Consider the following 18,281-nt stretch of genomic DNA (forward strand, 5'->3'; position numbering starts at 1 on the left):
GAATTTGAATGAGAGAGGGTGCTGGTGTCTAGTGAGCCAGGTTGGAGGAGTGACGAAAGGAGGCATTGGTACAGCAACCAGTCCGTGGACAATTTTGTAAAACATCAGTAGCCAGGAGTCATACCTTCTGTTCTCAAGGGAACACCACCCTAATTTTTCTATCATATGTGTGACGCTATTGTGGTATGAGTAGTCATTGGTGACCCATCAAGCAGCCCTGCGTTGGACCATCTCGATCTTGTTGATGTTGTATTGTGTACTGTATGTGGGTTCCACACTGAGCTACTATACTCAAGTTGTGGGCGGACAAGGGTTTTGAAGGGAATTCTCTAATGCGTGGATTTTTTATGGGAATGTTGCAATTAATGAAGTTTAGTGTTTGACTGGCACAAGCGGATTAAACCATAGTATTTCATGATATAATGTTATAATGTGTTATTCATAACCCTATCAAATATCTTGATTTTCCAAGTTATTAGTCTTAGCAATATGATGGTTCCCAATCCAAATGCTCTGGGCCCCATTATTCTAAATTGAGGAATAAAAAACTGGTTAGATTTTTATGCCCCCGGTAGGTAGGTATGTTATGCACATCATTTAATGGTTTATTCAGGTTCCTTTATTCTTTGAAGCATTTTCATAAAATTTGGCTAAAAGATCATTGAAAAGATTTTCAGAAGGTCACAGGTTTGTGTCCGCTCGTTATATCCTATAATGATTGAAGGATGTGCATGAAAAGTTTATGTCATGGAGACAATGTGCAGAGGGTCAAAGGTTTGTGTCCACTACCTATCTCCTATAACAATTGAAGTATGAACAATGTGCAGGAAGTATTAGTTAAACCACTTAAATAAATAAAAGGTCCAGAAGACCACCTGAAGGTCAGAAGGATGGCAGAATGGAATATAGCTGTCTGCCTTATTTCAATAGACTGCCTTATTTCAGTAGAAAAGTAAACTTTGTTTAACCTGATAATGTATAGAAAAGTGAACTTTGTTTAACCTGATAACATGAAAATAAATCCAATATGAAACAATCATGAAATATATTCAGTTTTAAAATGGACTTTTATCATTTTAACTCTCTCAATGCTTATCCTGCTGAAGTCCATCTTTTCAGAATAGTTTAGTTCATTTTGCCTATTAGGTGAGCACCTTAGGGCACATGGTCCTCTTTTGATACTGTTCATATAACTAATTATCTTTAATGCAAACCAATTACATGTATTTCTTTTTGATTTTAACAGAGAACATTCATCACAATTTTTAAGTCCAATATTGGCCTGTTATCAAATTAAAGTACATGTAGTTCATAGATAAACTTTCTTGTTGATTCTCATGTTATCAAGTTGGCCTCATTGCTTTATTGATTGAGTTGTGATACTTCCTCTTTGTATGCACACATAAACTAGTTGTTAAAGCTCTGTGGGCCAATATGGTTTTATCTTTACCATGTCACATGACTGGTGACATTAATACTTTGTTTGCTGGAGATATAAACTTGCCAACAAACAGAAAATGATATTTATTTAAATCTGTTTAGCTGAACATTAAGTGTTGATAGACATTGGACATTATAGCTAGATGGAGTGTGTTTTTTTTTGTTTAATTGTCAATGAGCCTAGATGCCTTATGATTTGAGTTAAATCAAAGATGTACTGAATAAAATATTCGGTGGTCAGCAAAATGGCAGCTTTTTCGCAATCCACCATTGAAAAAGGAAATGACTGGGTCCAAGACTTTTTGTGTTCGGCGTGCGAAGACGAGAAACTGGACGAATCTGCTGATTTCTACTGTGACTCTTGCGAGAAGTTTTACTGCCGAAAATGTATTCACATGCACGGCCATTTGTTTAAGAAACATTCCACTCATGGAAGGAGTGATATGAAGAAATGGCCAGTGGTCAAGAAGGTGGAAGATTTTCTTCTTAAATGTGATGTTCACAAAGAAGAAAACCTTGTAAGGTTTTGCAAAGACCATAGCAAGCTGTGCTGCAATACTTGTGCTTTCCATTATCACAGGTATTTATATGATATTTGTTGTAAAAACTTTTAAGACAAAAAGTGTATTGTTTTAAACTACTTTGAAATGAACTTAAATACTCATTAAAAAATCAAGTAAATAATATTAATAACACTGATGTTATTTTAAGATTATGGACATGTATATTTAAGTTCTGAGTTAAGTTAGAGGTAAACTAAACCAGTTAGATCGTCCAGTGATTTAATTTATGTGAAATTTGACACTTCCAACATTAATGTCACTTATATACTTATTAAATATTAAAAAAGGAAAGAGATCATAGAAGCCATGACGTTTCAATACTTGTCACACTATTTTGTATGATATGAGCCTTTAAAGTTAATGTATGCTACAAAATAACAAAGATTCACACATCATTTACCAAATACATGTACATAATCAATAAATGTGTCTTTTTTACCAAGCTTTTTTTTATCAGATTTACATTAATTTTATCAATCTGTACAAAATTAGTACATTTGCATCATTTTTGAATTATTGCTTTTAACAAAGATAAAATGTTTTCTTACAGGCAATGCAAAACGGTGATGCTTTTATCTGACTTGGTTAAAAATACCTCCACAGACCTTAAACAAGTATCAGTTACTATCCAAACTACTCTGGCAGAACTGAAGAAGCTTCAAGACAATCAGGAGGCTAGCATTAAGTCTGTGCAAAGTTCATATGATGAGCAGTTACACAAGATACAGGAAAGTCGGCAAAAAATACTTGCAGCCTTAGACATGCTTGAAAAGAAGACACTGCAGGAAATGAAAGATACTCTTACCAAACTGCAAGCCTCTCTAAAAAGTGATGTTGACAAATGTATCACTTTTCAAAAGGAATTAAAACAACTTGGAGACGCTATTTATGACATAAGTGATAAAAGCAAACAAGAATTATCTTTTATAGCCAGCATTTAATGCAAGGACAAAATACAGCAGTTTGAAAACTATCAGAATAAGAACTCTGCTCAACTAAAATTTTCAATAACTTTCCAGCCTAATAGTGAAATAATGCAGTACCTTTCCCAGTTGTCAGGTCATGGGAAGATTGAACACTATGCCCAGTCATTGACTGCAGTGGAAAATGCAGACCGAGTAATGAGGATTGATGGGAAGTCTGAGTATGGTGTATGGGTAAAGGGTGATTCAACTTGCAGTATCACAGACATATGTGTTCTCCCAAGTGGACAAGTCCTTGTTGTTGACTGCGGTAATAAGAAAGTCAAGTTGTTGAACAAGCAGTACCAGGTTGTGAGTCACTGTAGTGTATCTGATTTGCCTTTGGGCATATGTCAGATCACACCCGGTGAGGTTGGTGTTACTGTTGGTAAAGAGGTCCAGTTTATCAAAGTCAGCATCAGCCAGCTGGTGAAAGACAGAAAGCTCAAGTTTCAACATGAATGTTTGGGTATTGCCTCCCACCAGGCAGACCTGTTTGTAACCTCTGGTACTGAACTATACAACTACTCGCTGGATGGTAAACTAGTCAGCAAACTTCACAAGAATAAGTCAGGTAAGAATCATATTGGATTTATCTCTATGATCAAGAACATATCATTATAGCAGCAAGACCCTTCAAATTCTGCAGTATTACTCATACAAATAGTTATTAATATATATTGACTGTCACTTCATGACAGGTCTATGAAAAGAAAGTGCAAGGCTGTGAAAAAACAGTTTTTGACCTGTTCTTTATATTTCGTTCTTATCAAATGAACATACAAGTATAATATGCTATGTAATTAAACTTATTTCTATATATTATATGCAATAATGTGTCCTTCATTGATGAAAACAACAAGCAAACAAGAATAAAAAACTACACTTCATGTATGTGATTATAATTTTAGCACTGGTTGCTTTTGTAACTGGTTGAAAAATTTCATGATTGTTTTTTTTTTCTACATGAATTTATAGTCCTTAAGTAAAAGTTACAAACGCAACTTAATTCATAATATTTTACACATACATGTATGCAGTATGTTTTTGTGATTTTCACTCATAATTTTGCCAAAAGATTGTAATCATGTATTCTGTTTTGCAGTACGGTGTTGTGCAGTGAGCCCAACAGGTGACAAGTTGTATATCACAAACTCCACACAGAACAAGCTCCTCACCTTGGCCAGGGATGGATCAGTCCTTGACACTTTCAAGGACCTTGAACTGACATGGCCAACTAGTTTGTATGTGACACCTGAAGGCCATGTGATGGTGTGTGGAAATGATTCCGATGCTATCCTACAGGTTGACAGTAGTGGCAGTAGGAAGCTGGCCACTCTGGCTACAAGGAGAGATGGGCTTAAGAACCCATTGTCAGTCTGCTACAACAGCAACACTGACTCTGTTATTGTGGGACAGATTAACAACAAGATCCTGGTGTACAAAGTGAAATAGCTTATAATTCTTGTATCTGTTTTGTGTAATAATAATAATAATAATAATAATTAGTATAATAATGATACAAATTACAAGTGCTGTTAGTCAATTAGTGCTTTGGTACAGTGCAACAATTTTAAAAAAATAAATAATTATACTGTACATGTGTAGGAATAAGTGATCTAAATGACAATAGTTGTTTTATGTAATAGTGATATGCTTCAACGCAAAAATGATTGCAAATGTGGATACTTATATTTTTATGCGGTTCTGGGGGCATATTAAAATCGCACCGTCAGTTAAGTTAGTTTGTCTGTCAGAATCAGTTTTCGCTCAATAAGTCAAGCAATTGTCATCAGATCTTCACTAAACTTCATGAAAATGTGTAAGGCAATAACATATAGGTCACGTTGGATATTCTGCGAAATTAACCCAGACACTCCTGAGTTACCGCCCTTGAATCATCTGAAATTTGGTTTTTCTCATTTCCGCTCAATAACTCTAGCAAATTTCATAGGATCTTCGCCACACTTCATGAAAATGTGTAAGGCAATAACATCTAAGTCAAGTTCGATAATGGGCTAAATTGACCCAGACACTCCTGAGTTACGACCCTTGAATCATTGAAAAATTGCGTTTTTTCTTGTTTCTGCTCAATTACTCCAGCAATTGTCATTGCATCTTCACAATACTTCATAAAAATGTGAAAGGCAATAACATCTAGGTCAAGTTTGATAATCAGCCAAAATGACCCAGACACTTCTGAGTTATGGCCCTTAAATCATCAAAAAGTTGTGTTATTTTCTAGTTTCCACTCAATAACTCGAGCAAAGGTCATAGGATCTTTACCACACTTCATGAAAATGTAAGGTCATAAGATCTAGGCCAAGTTCGATAATCAGCAAAATTGACGAAGACACTCCTGAGTTACGGCCATTGAATCATAAAAAAAAATAGTTTTTCTCGTTTCCCCTCAATAACTCAAGCAATTGTCATCGGATCTTCACCACACTTTATAAAAATGTGTAAGGCAATAAAATCTAGGTTAAGTTTGATAATCAGCCAAATTTACCCAGGCACTTTTGAGTTACGGCCCTTGAATCATAAAAAAAATTGTGTTTCCTCTCAATTACTCAAGTAAACCTGGGTTTCATGTGGAATTGGCCAACAACTCTGATGGACTGATATTGTTTTAAACATTTTCCTGAGTGATACAGTTTCAATTGTTGCTATCAAATTCATTCTCAAGAGTTGTTAACTACCGTAGGTTTCCACGTATAGCGCACAGTGTTTTACCTCCTAAATTCAAATTAAAAAGCTGGTGCGCGCTATACATTGATACAACGCTAACCTAGCTGCTAAATTGGTAAAAAATATGTTGTGTAATCGTAAATAATCAAAATGGCCGCCATGTTTTTTTCTAGAAAACTACCACCCTATAATCGTACAGACTGAGGGGCCATTGTCGAAACAACAAGAAGTTGCTACTGGTAGATATGAATGCGGTAGAAGAAGATTTGGTCAAAAATAAATTTGTTTGAATAAACTTGCGGACATTTCTTTGTTTGTGTTTTTACACTTCTTTATTGATGAATTCCGATGGGGATTGTTGTCGACATTCCGGAGAGCAGGCAAGGGTAGGTGCGAACGAGGTCTTTTTTGCGGGTAACGGTAGGTGTGAAAGGGGGTCATTTTGCACTTCGTAATTGGCAGATGTTATTGAGTAATATGTGCCACGACTTGTTAAGACGCTAATTGACATTTGAGACACTAATTGACACTTGAGAATGTGAAGATATGCAATTGCATTTTGTGTGTATAAATATTGAATGTTCAACAGTGGTGTACCTCAATAACTGTATCCCCGTCTCCCATGCGACATTCAAATTTACCGGTAATGCCCATGCTTTTCCCGAGGAAAAATCACACGATGTACACTAATTCTTATTTTCTAACGTTTCATGAAATGCACGTGTACTGTTAATCTTTTGCTAGAAAATTACAAAATTGTCAGAAAAGTATAGTGCTATGCAACCCATGCTCCTAATCATAATGACGCTTCCTATTTTGAATGCTTAATTAAGCTTTCCAATGCCCTGGATTATTGGATTGTGCAATAGTAAAATGGCGGCAATTTTCGGTCCGATTTGGTGGTTTTATTGTCTTTAAAGATTTTTTTCTTCATTTTTGCATTTAAAAAACAGCCTGCGCGCTATACACGGGAGCGCGCTATACGTGGAAACCTACGGTAGTCAAAAAAAGATGATATGTGAAGCTTACATGTCCATATCACATAATGGGCCAAATGTAAAATATTTGTCAAATATATAACCCATTTATAATGGTACTGATATCATAAATAACTGACAAATATCCCGTTTTAACCTAAGGTTTTCATCAGAACATCTTCTGGGGCATGTGTCATCCTTCAGAGACAGCTCTTGTTCCTTAAATAATGTTTTTACTCGTGGTATGTTTAGAATTTGATTTATTAGATTTGTAACAATTACTTGATATATTCCTTTATTTGCTCTTTAAAAGGCTCGGATAGAATTTAGTCTATGGAAAAACTTTTCAATTGATAATATTGGCTGATATAATATAGCCAATATTTTGTAATTAACGGATAGTTTTCAAATTTAAACACTTTTTAAATCCATTAATTAATGTGATAATTTTACAGTTTGTATTATTGTTTTCCATCATTTTGTGCTTTGTTTTGATTATCATAATTGTGTTCCATCGAGAGAGAGAAAAACAAGTTACTGCCTGTTCGTTTTGTATGATATCAGGCAAGGCTTAAAATAATGTTGAAGCTTGCCAAACCTTAAGTTTATTCCCACCAAGCCTGATATATTACAAAACGATCAGGCAGTTGTCTGTTTTTCTGTTTATCATAATTTTGTCTCCATTTTAAAAGAAATAATGAAATATAATCGCTTAAATGCTGCATTTTTAGTTGGAATAATTATAATTTTTGACATTTGACGTGTCAATGATGACGTCTTTAACACTTGCACTTAATACTTGATAAAATATGTGTTTTGCTGTGTTTGAACATTTTTGTGTAAAAAATATATTACACCTTTTATCCAATTGTTTGTTTTTTTGAATCTGATTATATTGTACCAAAAATGATTATTGTTTACTTTGAGTAATATTACCTATGTATATATGTCCAAATATTGGCTGATATTACAACTTTCTTTTGATATGATATTAAACAATATAGCAGGCAGCGTTATATCAGGCAGATATCAATGTAGTGTATAATAAAGAGTAAAAAAGAATCAGTAATGTCCCAAATTGGGATGATGTATTCAATTCAATGTGAAATCATAACTCAAAACATAACTCTGCGAGCAGTCACTCCAGACTTGAACCAGTTATTTTGAAACTATTTATAATCCGGGGCTGCGAAGCGAGACATTGTATTATAGTCATTTCCTTAATCTGTTCGTAATACTTTTGAGTCCGCAACACTTTTGTGCCTGTGATGTTTTTCTGATACCTTTGATGGATGTTCAACAAACTCACATCAATTGTTGAGGTCATGAAGCGATGTACAAGAGGGCTAAGTCAGTCAAGCGAGGTTAAGTTCAAAGTCACACTTCAAGGTCAAAACCCTGTCTATTTTTGTGTCTGATCCAGGTTTCATACACAGGTGGTTAGCAGGTGGCTATGATATTAATTAGTGAAAACATCATTTTGAATGATAAATAATCATATTATATCGAAAAATTAACTTTTCTAAAAAAAAAATTCACAATCAAATATATATATAACAAGGTATGCAACTCAAAATCACCCCAAACGGGGTGCATCGCTTTGAACAGCCATATCTTCATCAATTGTGCAGCGATTTTCACGATCTCGGTCTTATTCAACGCAGAAATGAATTTCGTTTCTGGAAATGTACGTCTTGCAATATTTTTACAAATGCTGGGTCAACTTTCAAGAAATAACACGATACACAACTCGCATGACCCAGTTGACAATGATCATGCAGTCTTTATGAATGAAATCTCCAGTTGTAAAGACACACCTCCGCATTGGACCAATGAAATCACTCGTGTGTTTGAAATGTCAGTTAGTTGAAATGTATGTAAACAAAGGTTTCAAACGGCGCTGGACAGTTAGTCTTGATGCATAATGTAACGACAAGAACGGTTATAATGTTTTTTCATACGTTTTATTGAATTATGGTATCGAGGTACATGAACTTTGTTGGGAAGATGCCCTTTACTCCGTGAAGATTTCAGTCTTCAAAGTTGAAAATTTGCTTATATAAGGCCTATTTTGTGAAAACTTTAAAAAAATTCTCATCCATAAGCATTGCGCCTAGGGCTACCAAATATAGTATGAAGTGACATCTTATAGTCCTCGACCAAGTTTCTTCAAATTATGCCCCTGGGGTCAGATTTGACCCTGCCCCGGGGAGTCAAAAAATTGAAAATTTGCTTATATAAGGCCTGTTTTGTGCAAACTTTAAAAATCTTCTTGTCCATAACCGTATGGCATAGAGCTACCAAATTTGGTATGTAATGACATCTAATAGTCCTCTACCAAGTTTGTTCAAATTAAGCCCCTGGGATCAAATTTAACCGTTCCCCAGGGGTCACAAAATTGAACATATGCTTATATTGGGCCCATTTTGTGCAAACTTTAAAAAACTTCTTGTCCATAACTATTGGGCCTATTTCTACCAAATTCGGTATGTAGTGACATCTAATAGGTCTCTACTTAGTTTGTTCAAATTATGCCCCTGGGGACAAATTTGACCCTGCCCCGGGGGTCACAAAAATGAACATATGCTTAAATAAGGCCTATTTTGTGCAAACTTTAAAAATCTTCTTGTTTATAATTATAGAGCCTAGGGCTACTAAATTTGGTATGTAGTGATATCTAATAGTCCTCTACCAAATTTGTTCATGACTCGCAGATGACCCCCTATTGATTTTCAGGTCACTAGGTCAAATGTCAAGGTCACAGTGACCCGAAATAGTAAAATGGTTTCCGGATGATAACTCAAGAACGCTTGATCATGAAACTTCATAGGTACATTGATCATGACTCGCAGATGACCCCTATTTATTTTCAGGTCACTAGGTCAAAGGTCAAGGTCACGGTGACCCAAATTGTAAAATGGTTTCCGGATGTTAACTCAAGAACGCTTATGCCCAGGATCATGAAACTTCATAGGTACATTGATCCTGACTCGCAGATGACCCCTATTGATTTTTAGGTCACTAGGTCAAAGATCAAGGTAACGGTGACCCGAAATAGTAAAATGGTTTCTGGATGATAACTCAAGAATGCTTATGCCTAGGATCATGAAACTTCATAGGTACATTGATCATGACTCGCAGATGACCCCTATAGATTTTCAGGTCAAAGGTAAAGGTCACGGTGACTCAACTTAGAAAAATGGTTTCCGGATGATAACTCAAGAACGCTTACACCTAGGATCATGAAACTAAATAGGTACATTGATCATGACTCGCAGATGACCTCTATTGAGGTTCAGGTCACTAGGTCAAGGTCAAGGTCACGGTGACTTTACACAGTAAAATGGTTTCCGGATGATAACTCAAGAAAGCTTATACGCCTAGGATCATGAAACTTCATAGGTACATTGATCATGACTCGCAGATGACCCCTATTGATTTTTTGGTCACTTGGTCAAAGGTCAAGGTGACAGTGCCAAATAATGTATTCAAACAATGGCTGCCACTACAACTGACAGCCCATAAAGGGGGCATGCATGTTTTACAAACAGCCCTTGTTAAGTAATAAAATCAATCCAAACCGTGTGCAAACCACACTGTCACTAATTTACATGCTACACTTTGTGCCATAGCAAGCTGCGAAATATAGGGTGTTAATAACAAGCTTGAACTGGTTTTTGCTTAAATTAGCGAATTCTCATCTGTCATTTAGTAATCAAGCTCGTCAGATTTTTTGTAGCCATAGCCCCAGGCGCGATATATTGGATATAGCGATATATCTGACTGAGATATATTTGAGTTGCATTGCATGCATTAAGAGAACAATACCACCCTTACATCTGATTAAAAAAGGCAGTATTCAGCAACTAGTTTGGAATGTGCACTTAACTTGGTAAACAAGCTTTCCCATGAAAAGGTTGAGAAGGTTGATTGGCAGGCTTAACCTTTTGCATGCTGGGAAATTTGTCGTTTGCTAAAATGTTGTCTGCTGAATTTCTAAAATTAGCATTTTCTTCCATTTTTTTCAAAGAATACTATCAGAATAGCAAACAGTTTGGATCCTGATGAGACGCCATGTTCTGTGGCGTCTCATCTGGATCCAAACTGTTTGCAAAGGCCTTTAAAATTCGGTTCCCGCACTGAAAGGGTTAATGTGATTGAAATATGTTGAAAGCAGGGGAAAAATCCAAATAAAAATATAAATGTATAACAAATATAGTTGCTGACTGGCAGTAAAGCATTTCTAGCATTTCTAGCTGCTTCTGTCCTGGTGAATTAAGCTTTAAATAGACTTGACTGTGTGTTTTTTCATCAACAGCAAGAACCTAAATTATATGAGCAAGCAAGCAAGTTGCAAATTTGGGACACTTATATTATATTATGAATGTTTCCAATGAAACTAAACAACCATATTGAAAAATAAGTTACATATACTGCTCCAAAGTCAGATCAATATTGTATGTGTACCACAGCTGGAATCCGATGTTTTGAAATATCTTTACTGTTGTGAACTAAATTTGGGGTTTTAAAGGGACTTGCTCACATATTTTAATGTTTTTACAAAAGGTCTTTAAATGGTTAAACTAAGAAATCTATAATATTTGGAATAGACTCGTATAATAATAGCAAGAAAAAAGATTACTTAAAAAGATTGCCCTCACTGTGATTTGAACAAGGGACTTTTTGATTCAGAAATCTAACACTCTACTACTAGACCACTCATACTCTTGATATTAAAAGTGTTATTAAAAATCAATGTAAGTAGTACACATATTGTTCACATTATCACTGGAAAGTATTTTATATGCTGTTTAATTTTACTGATTTTGTTTGATAATTTTTAATAAAAAATCTATATTTTTAACATTTTTAAACTTATTTGTTTATTTTTACATAACAAAGACATTCTTTTATGAACATATGCCTTTTTTTCATATAGCAAAACTGTGAACAAGTCCCTTCAAGGAAAAACTGAAATGACAGTTTCTATCTTTGACGAGATAATCCATAAAAGGTTTCATTTTCAGACAAACAGATATCTGAAGATGAGAACAATCTCCTGTATGTGGCTGTAACCCGCGCTAAGAATGCCCTGCAAATGTCAAAAACTCTGATGTCAGTGCTGAAATTAGCAGGGGTACAGTATTGTCGTTGTAATATTCAGATTAATATTGTGGCATTTAACAATAAATTAACCATTAAAAATGTATGTGTTTCTTGTTGACTTTATTTTCATGGCATAAAAAAAAAATCTTATTAAAACATAATAAATCAATCAATGTTGCAGTTGTTTCTATTCCATATGAGAATATAGAACACAGAAATATGAGAATAAAGAACACAAAAATATGAGAATATAGAACGCAGAAATATGAGAATATAGAACACAGAAATAAGTACATAAAAACTATATAAGTTTGAGTCACTATTTATTTTTTTAAACTGACAGAAAAAAGTGAATCTGAAGATGAAAGCGTAGAACAGAATACACATAGAATTTTTCAACATTTATCTAACATTAAACTAATTGTTTACCAGATTGTGTAATAATTTCATTGAAATTAAAAGTGTTTGAAGGAAATTGTTTATTGAACAAAACAAAAACAAAATATTTTTTTGTAAACTTATATGATTTATGTGCTTACAAATGACAAAATCATATAAATTTTAACAATTTGTACAGTTTTAAAACATTTTAATGCAAACATGATTTTTTTTTTCAGGAACAGTTTGTGTATCCTGTAGCCAGTGACAAGCTGCGTGAGTCAGGGCAGGTCTTCAGATGTCGAGGGACCCATGCAGAGTTCAAGCCACACTGTGTTACTCTTCAGAAAAAGGAGATCACTTTGGTAAGTATTGTTCTCTGGGTAAATGTAGATGGTTTTGAAGTATAATCTCGTTATCTTGTTAAATTTATTTGCATTAGAATTTTTGAAGATACTAATTAAGTGCCAACTTTACAAATCATAAGTGTGCCTTTTTAAAGTCAACATATCTGCCTTGAATCTGAAAGTGAATAGACCAATAAATTGTTTTTGGCTGAACAATATTTTGCAAAAGTATGTTTACTCGTGATAATGTACAAATTGTTAGGGAACATGGATTTGTTTTGCATATGAGACACCTTATAAAATCAGAAAACAGCGCTTAAAGGAACTTTTGAGAACATACATTATAATTGTAATATTTATTTTATAGATATTAATGTAGTAGATTTTACTTTTTCCATCCAGAATGGGTAAAACCAATTGTAAAATGTCATAATCTTATAAACATTTACTTTGCTGTTATGTAGTGAATTTGGGTATCTGCATAGACATCAGGGTATTCTAGGTCATTTATTCACAAGATACAAGGTTAATGGCTATACCCACAAATGGACTCAATTATGTCTCAATAAGCCATATGATTTGGATGTAATTGAGAATGTCTATATGCAAACAGCATAAAACCAGAACAGCAGTGTAATTCGCAGTCTGTTTAAGTTTTTTTATTGTGCTGTTTACTGCTCATCTGTATCTGAGGTTTTCAAAATGAAGCCTTTAAAACTTGAACCTATTAAGGAAGGTCTTTAATTTAATTTGATTTTTTAAGGGACTACAAACGCATCAAAGTATGTATCTGAGTGGGAAGTGGTTAAACTATATCGCCCAATTGGTACAAAAGGTACCATGTGCCTTTTTTTCAATGTCACATGGTTCCTTTTTGCACCAATGGGGAAATATTACTATACAATCATATAGCTGCTGTTGTAATTGAAGGAGATGGTGTGGTAATGGAAGTTTAAAGGAAGTCCCTTCTTAGCAAAAATCCAGTTGAGGCGGAAAGTGTCTTCCCTGATGAGCCTGTGCAGACTGCACAGGCTTATCTGGGACGACACTTTAGGCACATGCATTAAGCCCTGTTTTCCCAGAGTAAGGCTCATATTGCTTGTACTTGAAGGGAGATGGTGTGTTGTTGAAAGGAGGCCTGTATAGTCCTGCTTGTACTTGAAGGGAGGTGGTGTGTTGTTGAAAGGAGGCCTGTATAGTCCTGCTTGTACTTGCAGGGAGATGGTGTGTTGTTGAAAGGAGGCCTGTATAGTAATGCTTGTACTTGAAGGGAGATGGTGTGTTGTTGAAAGGAGGCCTGTATAGTCCAGCTTGTACTTGAAGGGAGATGGTGTGTTGTTGAAAGGAGGCCTGTATAGTCCTGCTTGTACATGAAGGGAGATGAAGTGTTGTTGAAAGGAGGCCTGTATAGTCCTGCTTGTACTTGAAGGGAGATGGTGTGTTGTTGAAAGGAGGCCTGTATAGTCCTGCTTGTACTTGTACGGAGATGGTGTGTTGTTGAAAGGAGGTCTGTATAGTCCTGCTTGTACTTGAAGGGAGATGGTGTGTTGTTGAAAGGAGGCCTGTATAGTCCTGCTTGTACTTGAATGGAGATGGTGTGTTGTTGAAAGGAGGCCTGTACAGTCCTGCTTGTACTTGAAGGGAGATGGTGTGTTGTTGAAAGGAGGCCTGTATAGTCCTGCTTGTACTTGAAGGGAGATGGTGTGTTGTTGAAAGGAGGTCTGTATCGTCCTGTTTGTACTTGAAGGGAGATGGTGTGTTGTTGAAAGGAGGCCTGTATAGTCCTGCTTGGACTTGAAGGGAGATGGTGTGTTGTTGAAAGGAGGCCTGTATAGTCCTGCTTGTACTTGTAGGGAGATGGTGTGTTGTTGAAAGGAGGCCTGTATAGTCCTGCTTGTACTTGAAGGGAGATGGTGTGTTGTTGAAAGGAGGCCTGTATAGTCCTGCTTGTACTTGAAGGGAGATGGTGTGTTGTTGAAAGGAGGCCTGTATAGTCCTGCTTGTACTTGAAGGGAGATGGTGTGTTGTTGAAAGGAGGCCTGTATAGTCCTGCTTGTACTTGAAGGGAGATGGTGTGTTGTTGAAAGGAGGCCTGTATAGTCCTGCTTGTACTTGAAGGGAGATGGTGTGTTGTTGAAAGGAGGCCTGTATAGTCCTGCTTGTACTTGAAGGGAGATGGTGTGTTGTTGAAAGGAGGCCTGTATAGTCCTGCTTGTACTTGAAGGGAGATGGTGTGTTGTTGAAAGGATGCCTGTATAGTCCTGCTTGTACTTGATGGGAGATGGTGTGTTGTTGAAAGGAGGCCTGTATAGTCCTGCTTGTACTTGAAGGGAGATGGTGTGTTGTTGAAAGGAGGCCTGTATAGTCCTGCTTGTACTTGCAGGGAGATGGTGTGTTGTTGAAAGGAGGCCTGTATAGTCCTGCTCTGCTCACTGAGGATCACCACAACTTTGCAGAGCTGCTTGGACTCACTGCAGCTGAGAAACAGAAGCAGAAAAAGGAACAGGACGCTTTGTGATGACAATGGGAAGAGTTTGGGTGAACATGGCATCAGTATATATGTGTGGTGATGTGAATAGCTGACTGTGATCCTTATCATAGAAATGTGAATAGCTGACTTGAAGACTTATCATAAAAATGTGAATAGCTGACTTGGAGACTTATCATAGAAATGTGAATAGCTGACTTATCATAGAAATGTGAAATATGAATAGCTGATGTGGTGACTAATCATAGAAATGTGAATAGCTGACTAATCATAGAAATGTGAAATGTGAATAGCTGACTTGGAGACTAATGGATAGGTGATTGACCATCCTTATCATGGAAATGTGTTGCATGAAAAAAATACATAGTTGCCATAGAAAATAAATTTGTGTTAATTTATTCCAAGGTAATATTTGAAATCAGTCGAAAGCTCATTTTAGCTATGTTAACTTAGGGGACAGGTTGAAATTTCAGTTTGTTTTATTGAGTATTTGGCCAAGGGTGACCTGCATGATTGTATTTAGACATTATCAAACTATACTGTAAGTGAAGATTAATTAGGAAAACTAAAAAATTCATAAGTTTGAATACTATATGCCTCGTCATTTTCTTGCATATGCAGCTGTTTTGTGTATCTTTCTTTACATGTATAAAGGTAGGTTTGTATATGATTTGTTTCAAGAACTTAATGACTGTGATGTTGTCTAGCATTTTCTTACGATGATCATACTGAGAATAGTTTAATTATCTGTTGATGTGAAATCTGTTGATATGAATTAGATGTTGATGAGAAAAGAGGTCTGGAACCTGATGATGGGAATGAGCTATACCATTTGTAGGTGGCATGAGCATATAGTTCTCATGGAAACCTTTTAGGATATTGTGTTGTCCGTTGTTCGTCACTGTGTTTGTGCATGTGTCTATCACAGACACATGCACGAACACAGTGACGAACAACGGACAGTGTCTGTCCTATAATAACAATTTTCTTCCAATTATTTCTCCTCCTTTATCGCTGGGCTTATTTGAAACTTCACAGGAATGATCCTTGGCTGACCATCCTACAAGGTTGTTCGAATTGTTCGGGTCCAATGCATATGTAGGTTATGAAGCTTAAAATAGATTTTAGAAATGCAACATTTAAAAATCTCTGAAACCACATGAGTCTGGGCTTTAATATTTGCTGTGTAACATCATCGTGTTGTCCTCTTAATTAGCTTGTAAAAGTCATGCCCCTGGCCACATCCCATGGGTCACAAGGTTTATAGATAGACTGATATAGTATAAAACTTATCTCATATCTTTATAAAAAATATCTCAGACAACACTATGATTAGGGATTTGATATTTGGTGTTTAACATTTTATTTTGGTCTTGCACCAAGTTTGTTTAAATCATGCCATTGTGGTAAAAATTGCCCCCACTATAAGATTTACTGTTTGTAGTCGAAAATTGTATTTGTTTTAAAACTGTCTCAGACTTTTATAAGTCTGTGTCATGCAGTTTAATTTTTTTATAAATAAAAACTACAGTTATTACTCAAACCTCACTAAATCTACACCTAACTGGTTAGTTTCTACATGTCTTCTTAAGCAACTAAGGGCTTTTAAGCCCTCTTGTTATATGTGGTTGTAAAAAGAAAGAATATTTTTTAAAAATTGGAAAGATCTGCAGCACTCGATGTAATTGTGAAACTGAAGATGTGAAATAGGAGTGCTAATGCTGAGTATGTTAATTACAAGCAGTCAGGTATTTTAACCCTTTCAGTGCGGGAACCGAATTTTGAAGAACGTGGCGTCTCATCAGGATCCAAACTGTTTGCTATTCTGATAATATTCTTTGAAAAAAATCGAAGAAAATGCTAATTTTAGAAATTCAGCAGACGACATTTTAGCAGACGACAAATTTCCCAGCATGCAAAAGGTAAAATAACTAAGCTGCATGATGAGGGGAAAGGGAAACTAATGATTCGGTAAATTATTTACTTCAATCCTGGTGCTTGGTACTGAACAATGTGTACATGACAGATTTTAAAAGTATCATTGTTAGTCATAAGGTATCAGTAACATTTTGTGATTTAAAATTGGAACTAAATATGTCTTCTCTTGCATAAGAACATGACTAGTAGTGTCTGTGAATGTGTGTATTTTCAAGTTATATGCTAGTTTTGCAATAGATGCATGAAGTATTACAATAATAAACAATGGTGCAATTTTATGTATTTAGTAAACTGATGCTGGTCATTAATACACGTACGTTTAAATAATAAGCCTTTTGTGTACGTGATAACAAGGCAGCATAGTTGGACAAATAATTGAAGCAATTAATGAGTTATTAAATTCTATGTAAAAATATTACATTCAGCAAATACTGTATTAATAGCTTATTGATTGCTGTTCATATGTTTTGTAATTCATATATGTCATTATGTATATCCCTTGCATGTTTTTTTAAAAGTGATTTCCTTTGTAATGGAAATAATAAAAGCATGCATGATACACAGTATTTTTGCATTTTCTGTTCATCTAGTTTAGCATTTTAGTAGTTGATCCAGAATGGAATGTTTAGTTACTCAAAGATACAAAGACATAATAAAAACTCATTTTTTAGGGATAAAAAAATGCAGATGCAACCATAGGACTTTGCTGCCCCACCTTTGCAACCTTGTCTGTGATGTAGCATGCTCCAGACAGTATCTATGGCTCTAAATCCATAGGGGCCCCTGGAAAATAGAATACTGATGATCCAACAGAGCAGACCACCCTTACCACTATGTTCAATCCCTCTACAAGAAGTAAATTTCTACCTTTGTGCAAGTTTGTGCTTAAGGATTTAAAGTTCATCAGTTGGAATAATTTGATACCATATACTACTTAAATATGAATAAATAATTGTATTAATTACAATGCATTCCTGGACTGTCATGACTCGTGGGCATGTAGACCATATCTTGTTTGAATTCACCGTACTAAATGGTACAGAATGTAGGAATGGCCAACAAGCAGTATTGGGACTCACTGCAGACCAAACAGAACATTTCTGAAGCCTTGTTTGTTTCTCCAGATTCAAGGAAATCAGCATTTGCTTCAGTTAGCAAGATGTGTCAGGTCCATCACAGTTTGGCTCTTTGCTGAGATAGACTTATTAGCAGCTCCTGTGTTACCATGGTATTCACATGTAGGCACTGAGAATGACGTGTTGTATTGCAGGCAGATTAAAAAACCTCTGCTAAAAGTGTCTGTCCACAGTCTTTAATCACACGGAAGCATACAAGATTGAAATCTTCTTTAATATTACCTTGTTAGGATACAATATTTAGTGCTAGCTTTCAAA

General features: G+C 35.5%; 2 protein-coding genes across 23 annotated transcripts in view; both read left to right on the forward strand.

Moving 5' to 3' along the window:
- The window catches only part of LOC127832257 (F-box DNA helicase 1-like), a 46,561-nt gene extending 29,115 nt beyond the window's left edge, over window positions 1–17,446 (forward strand). For 10 of the 21 annotated variants that reach the window (XM_052357602.1, XM_052357603.1, XM_052357598.1 and 7 more), the window contains 3 exons: window positions 11,658–11,767; window positions 12,354–12,479; window positions 14,845–17,446. In XM_052357602.1, coding sequence (XP_052213562.1) covers window positions 11,658–11,767; window positions 12,354–12,479; window positions 14,845–14,979 — 371 coding nt within the window. In that variant the 3' untranslated portion in view covers window positions 14,980–17,446. Of the gene's footprint in view, window positions 1–11,657; window positions 11,768–12,353; window positions 12,480–13,572; window positions 13,630–14,102; window positions 14,181–14,314; window positions 14,707–14,844 lie in introns of those variants that run through there. The other 11 variants (XM_052357606.1, XM_052357616.1, XM_052357615.1 and 8 more) reach the window with 11 other exon arrangements.
- On the forward strand, window positions 1,435–7,498 carry LOC127832293 (uncharacterized). 2 transcript variants are annotated; one of them, XM_052357705.1, is made up of 3 exons: window positions 1,435–2,020; window positions 2,554–3,539; window positions 4,071–7,498. In XM_052357705.1, the coding sequence occupies exons 2-3, from the start codon at window positions 3,038–3,040 to the stop codon at window positions 4,418–4,420; spliced, it is 852 nt and encodes a 283-aa protein (XP_052213665.1). In that variant the 5' UTR covers window positions 1,435–2,020; window positions 2,554–3,037; the 3' UTR covers window positions 4,421–7,498. The 2 variants fall into 2 exon arrangements, with proteins under 2 accessions (XP_052213665.1, XP_052213666.1); XM_052357706.1 differs by having other exon boundaries at window positions 1,435–1,958.
- Window positions 17,447–18,281: the final 835 nt, after the last annotated feature.

The sequence above is a fragment of the Dreissena polymorpha genome, chromosome 5, assembly GCF_020536995.1.
Source record: "Dreissena polymorpha isolate Duluth1 chromosome 5, UMN_Dpol_1.0, whole genome shotgun sequence".
NCBI lineage: Eukaryota > Metazoa > Mollusca > Bivalvia > Myida > Dreissenidae > Dreissena > Dreissena polymorpha.

Coding starts and splice junctions, on each gene's coding strand:
- LOC127832293 (XM_052357705.1), top strand. CDS start 3,038: ATGCAGTACCTTTCCCAGTTGTCAGGTCATGGGAAGATTGAACACTAT. Junction 3,540..4,070: donor ACTTCACAAGAATAAGTCAG/GTAAGAATCATA, acceptor TCTGTTTTGCAG/TACGGTGTTGTGCAGTGAGC.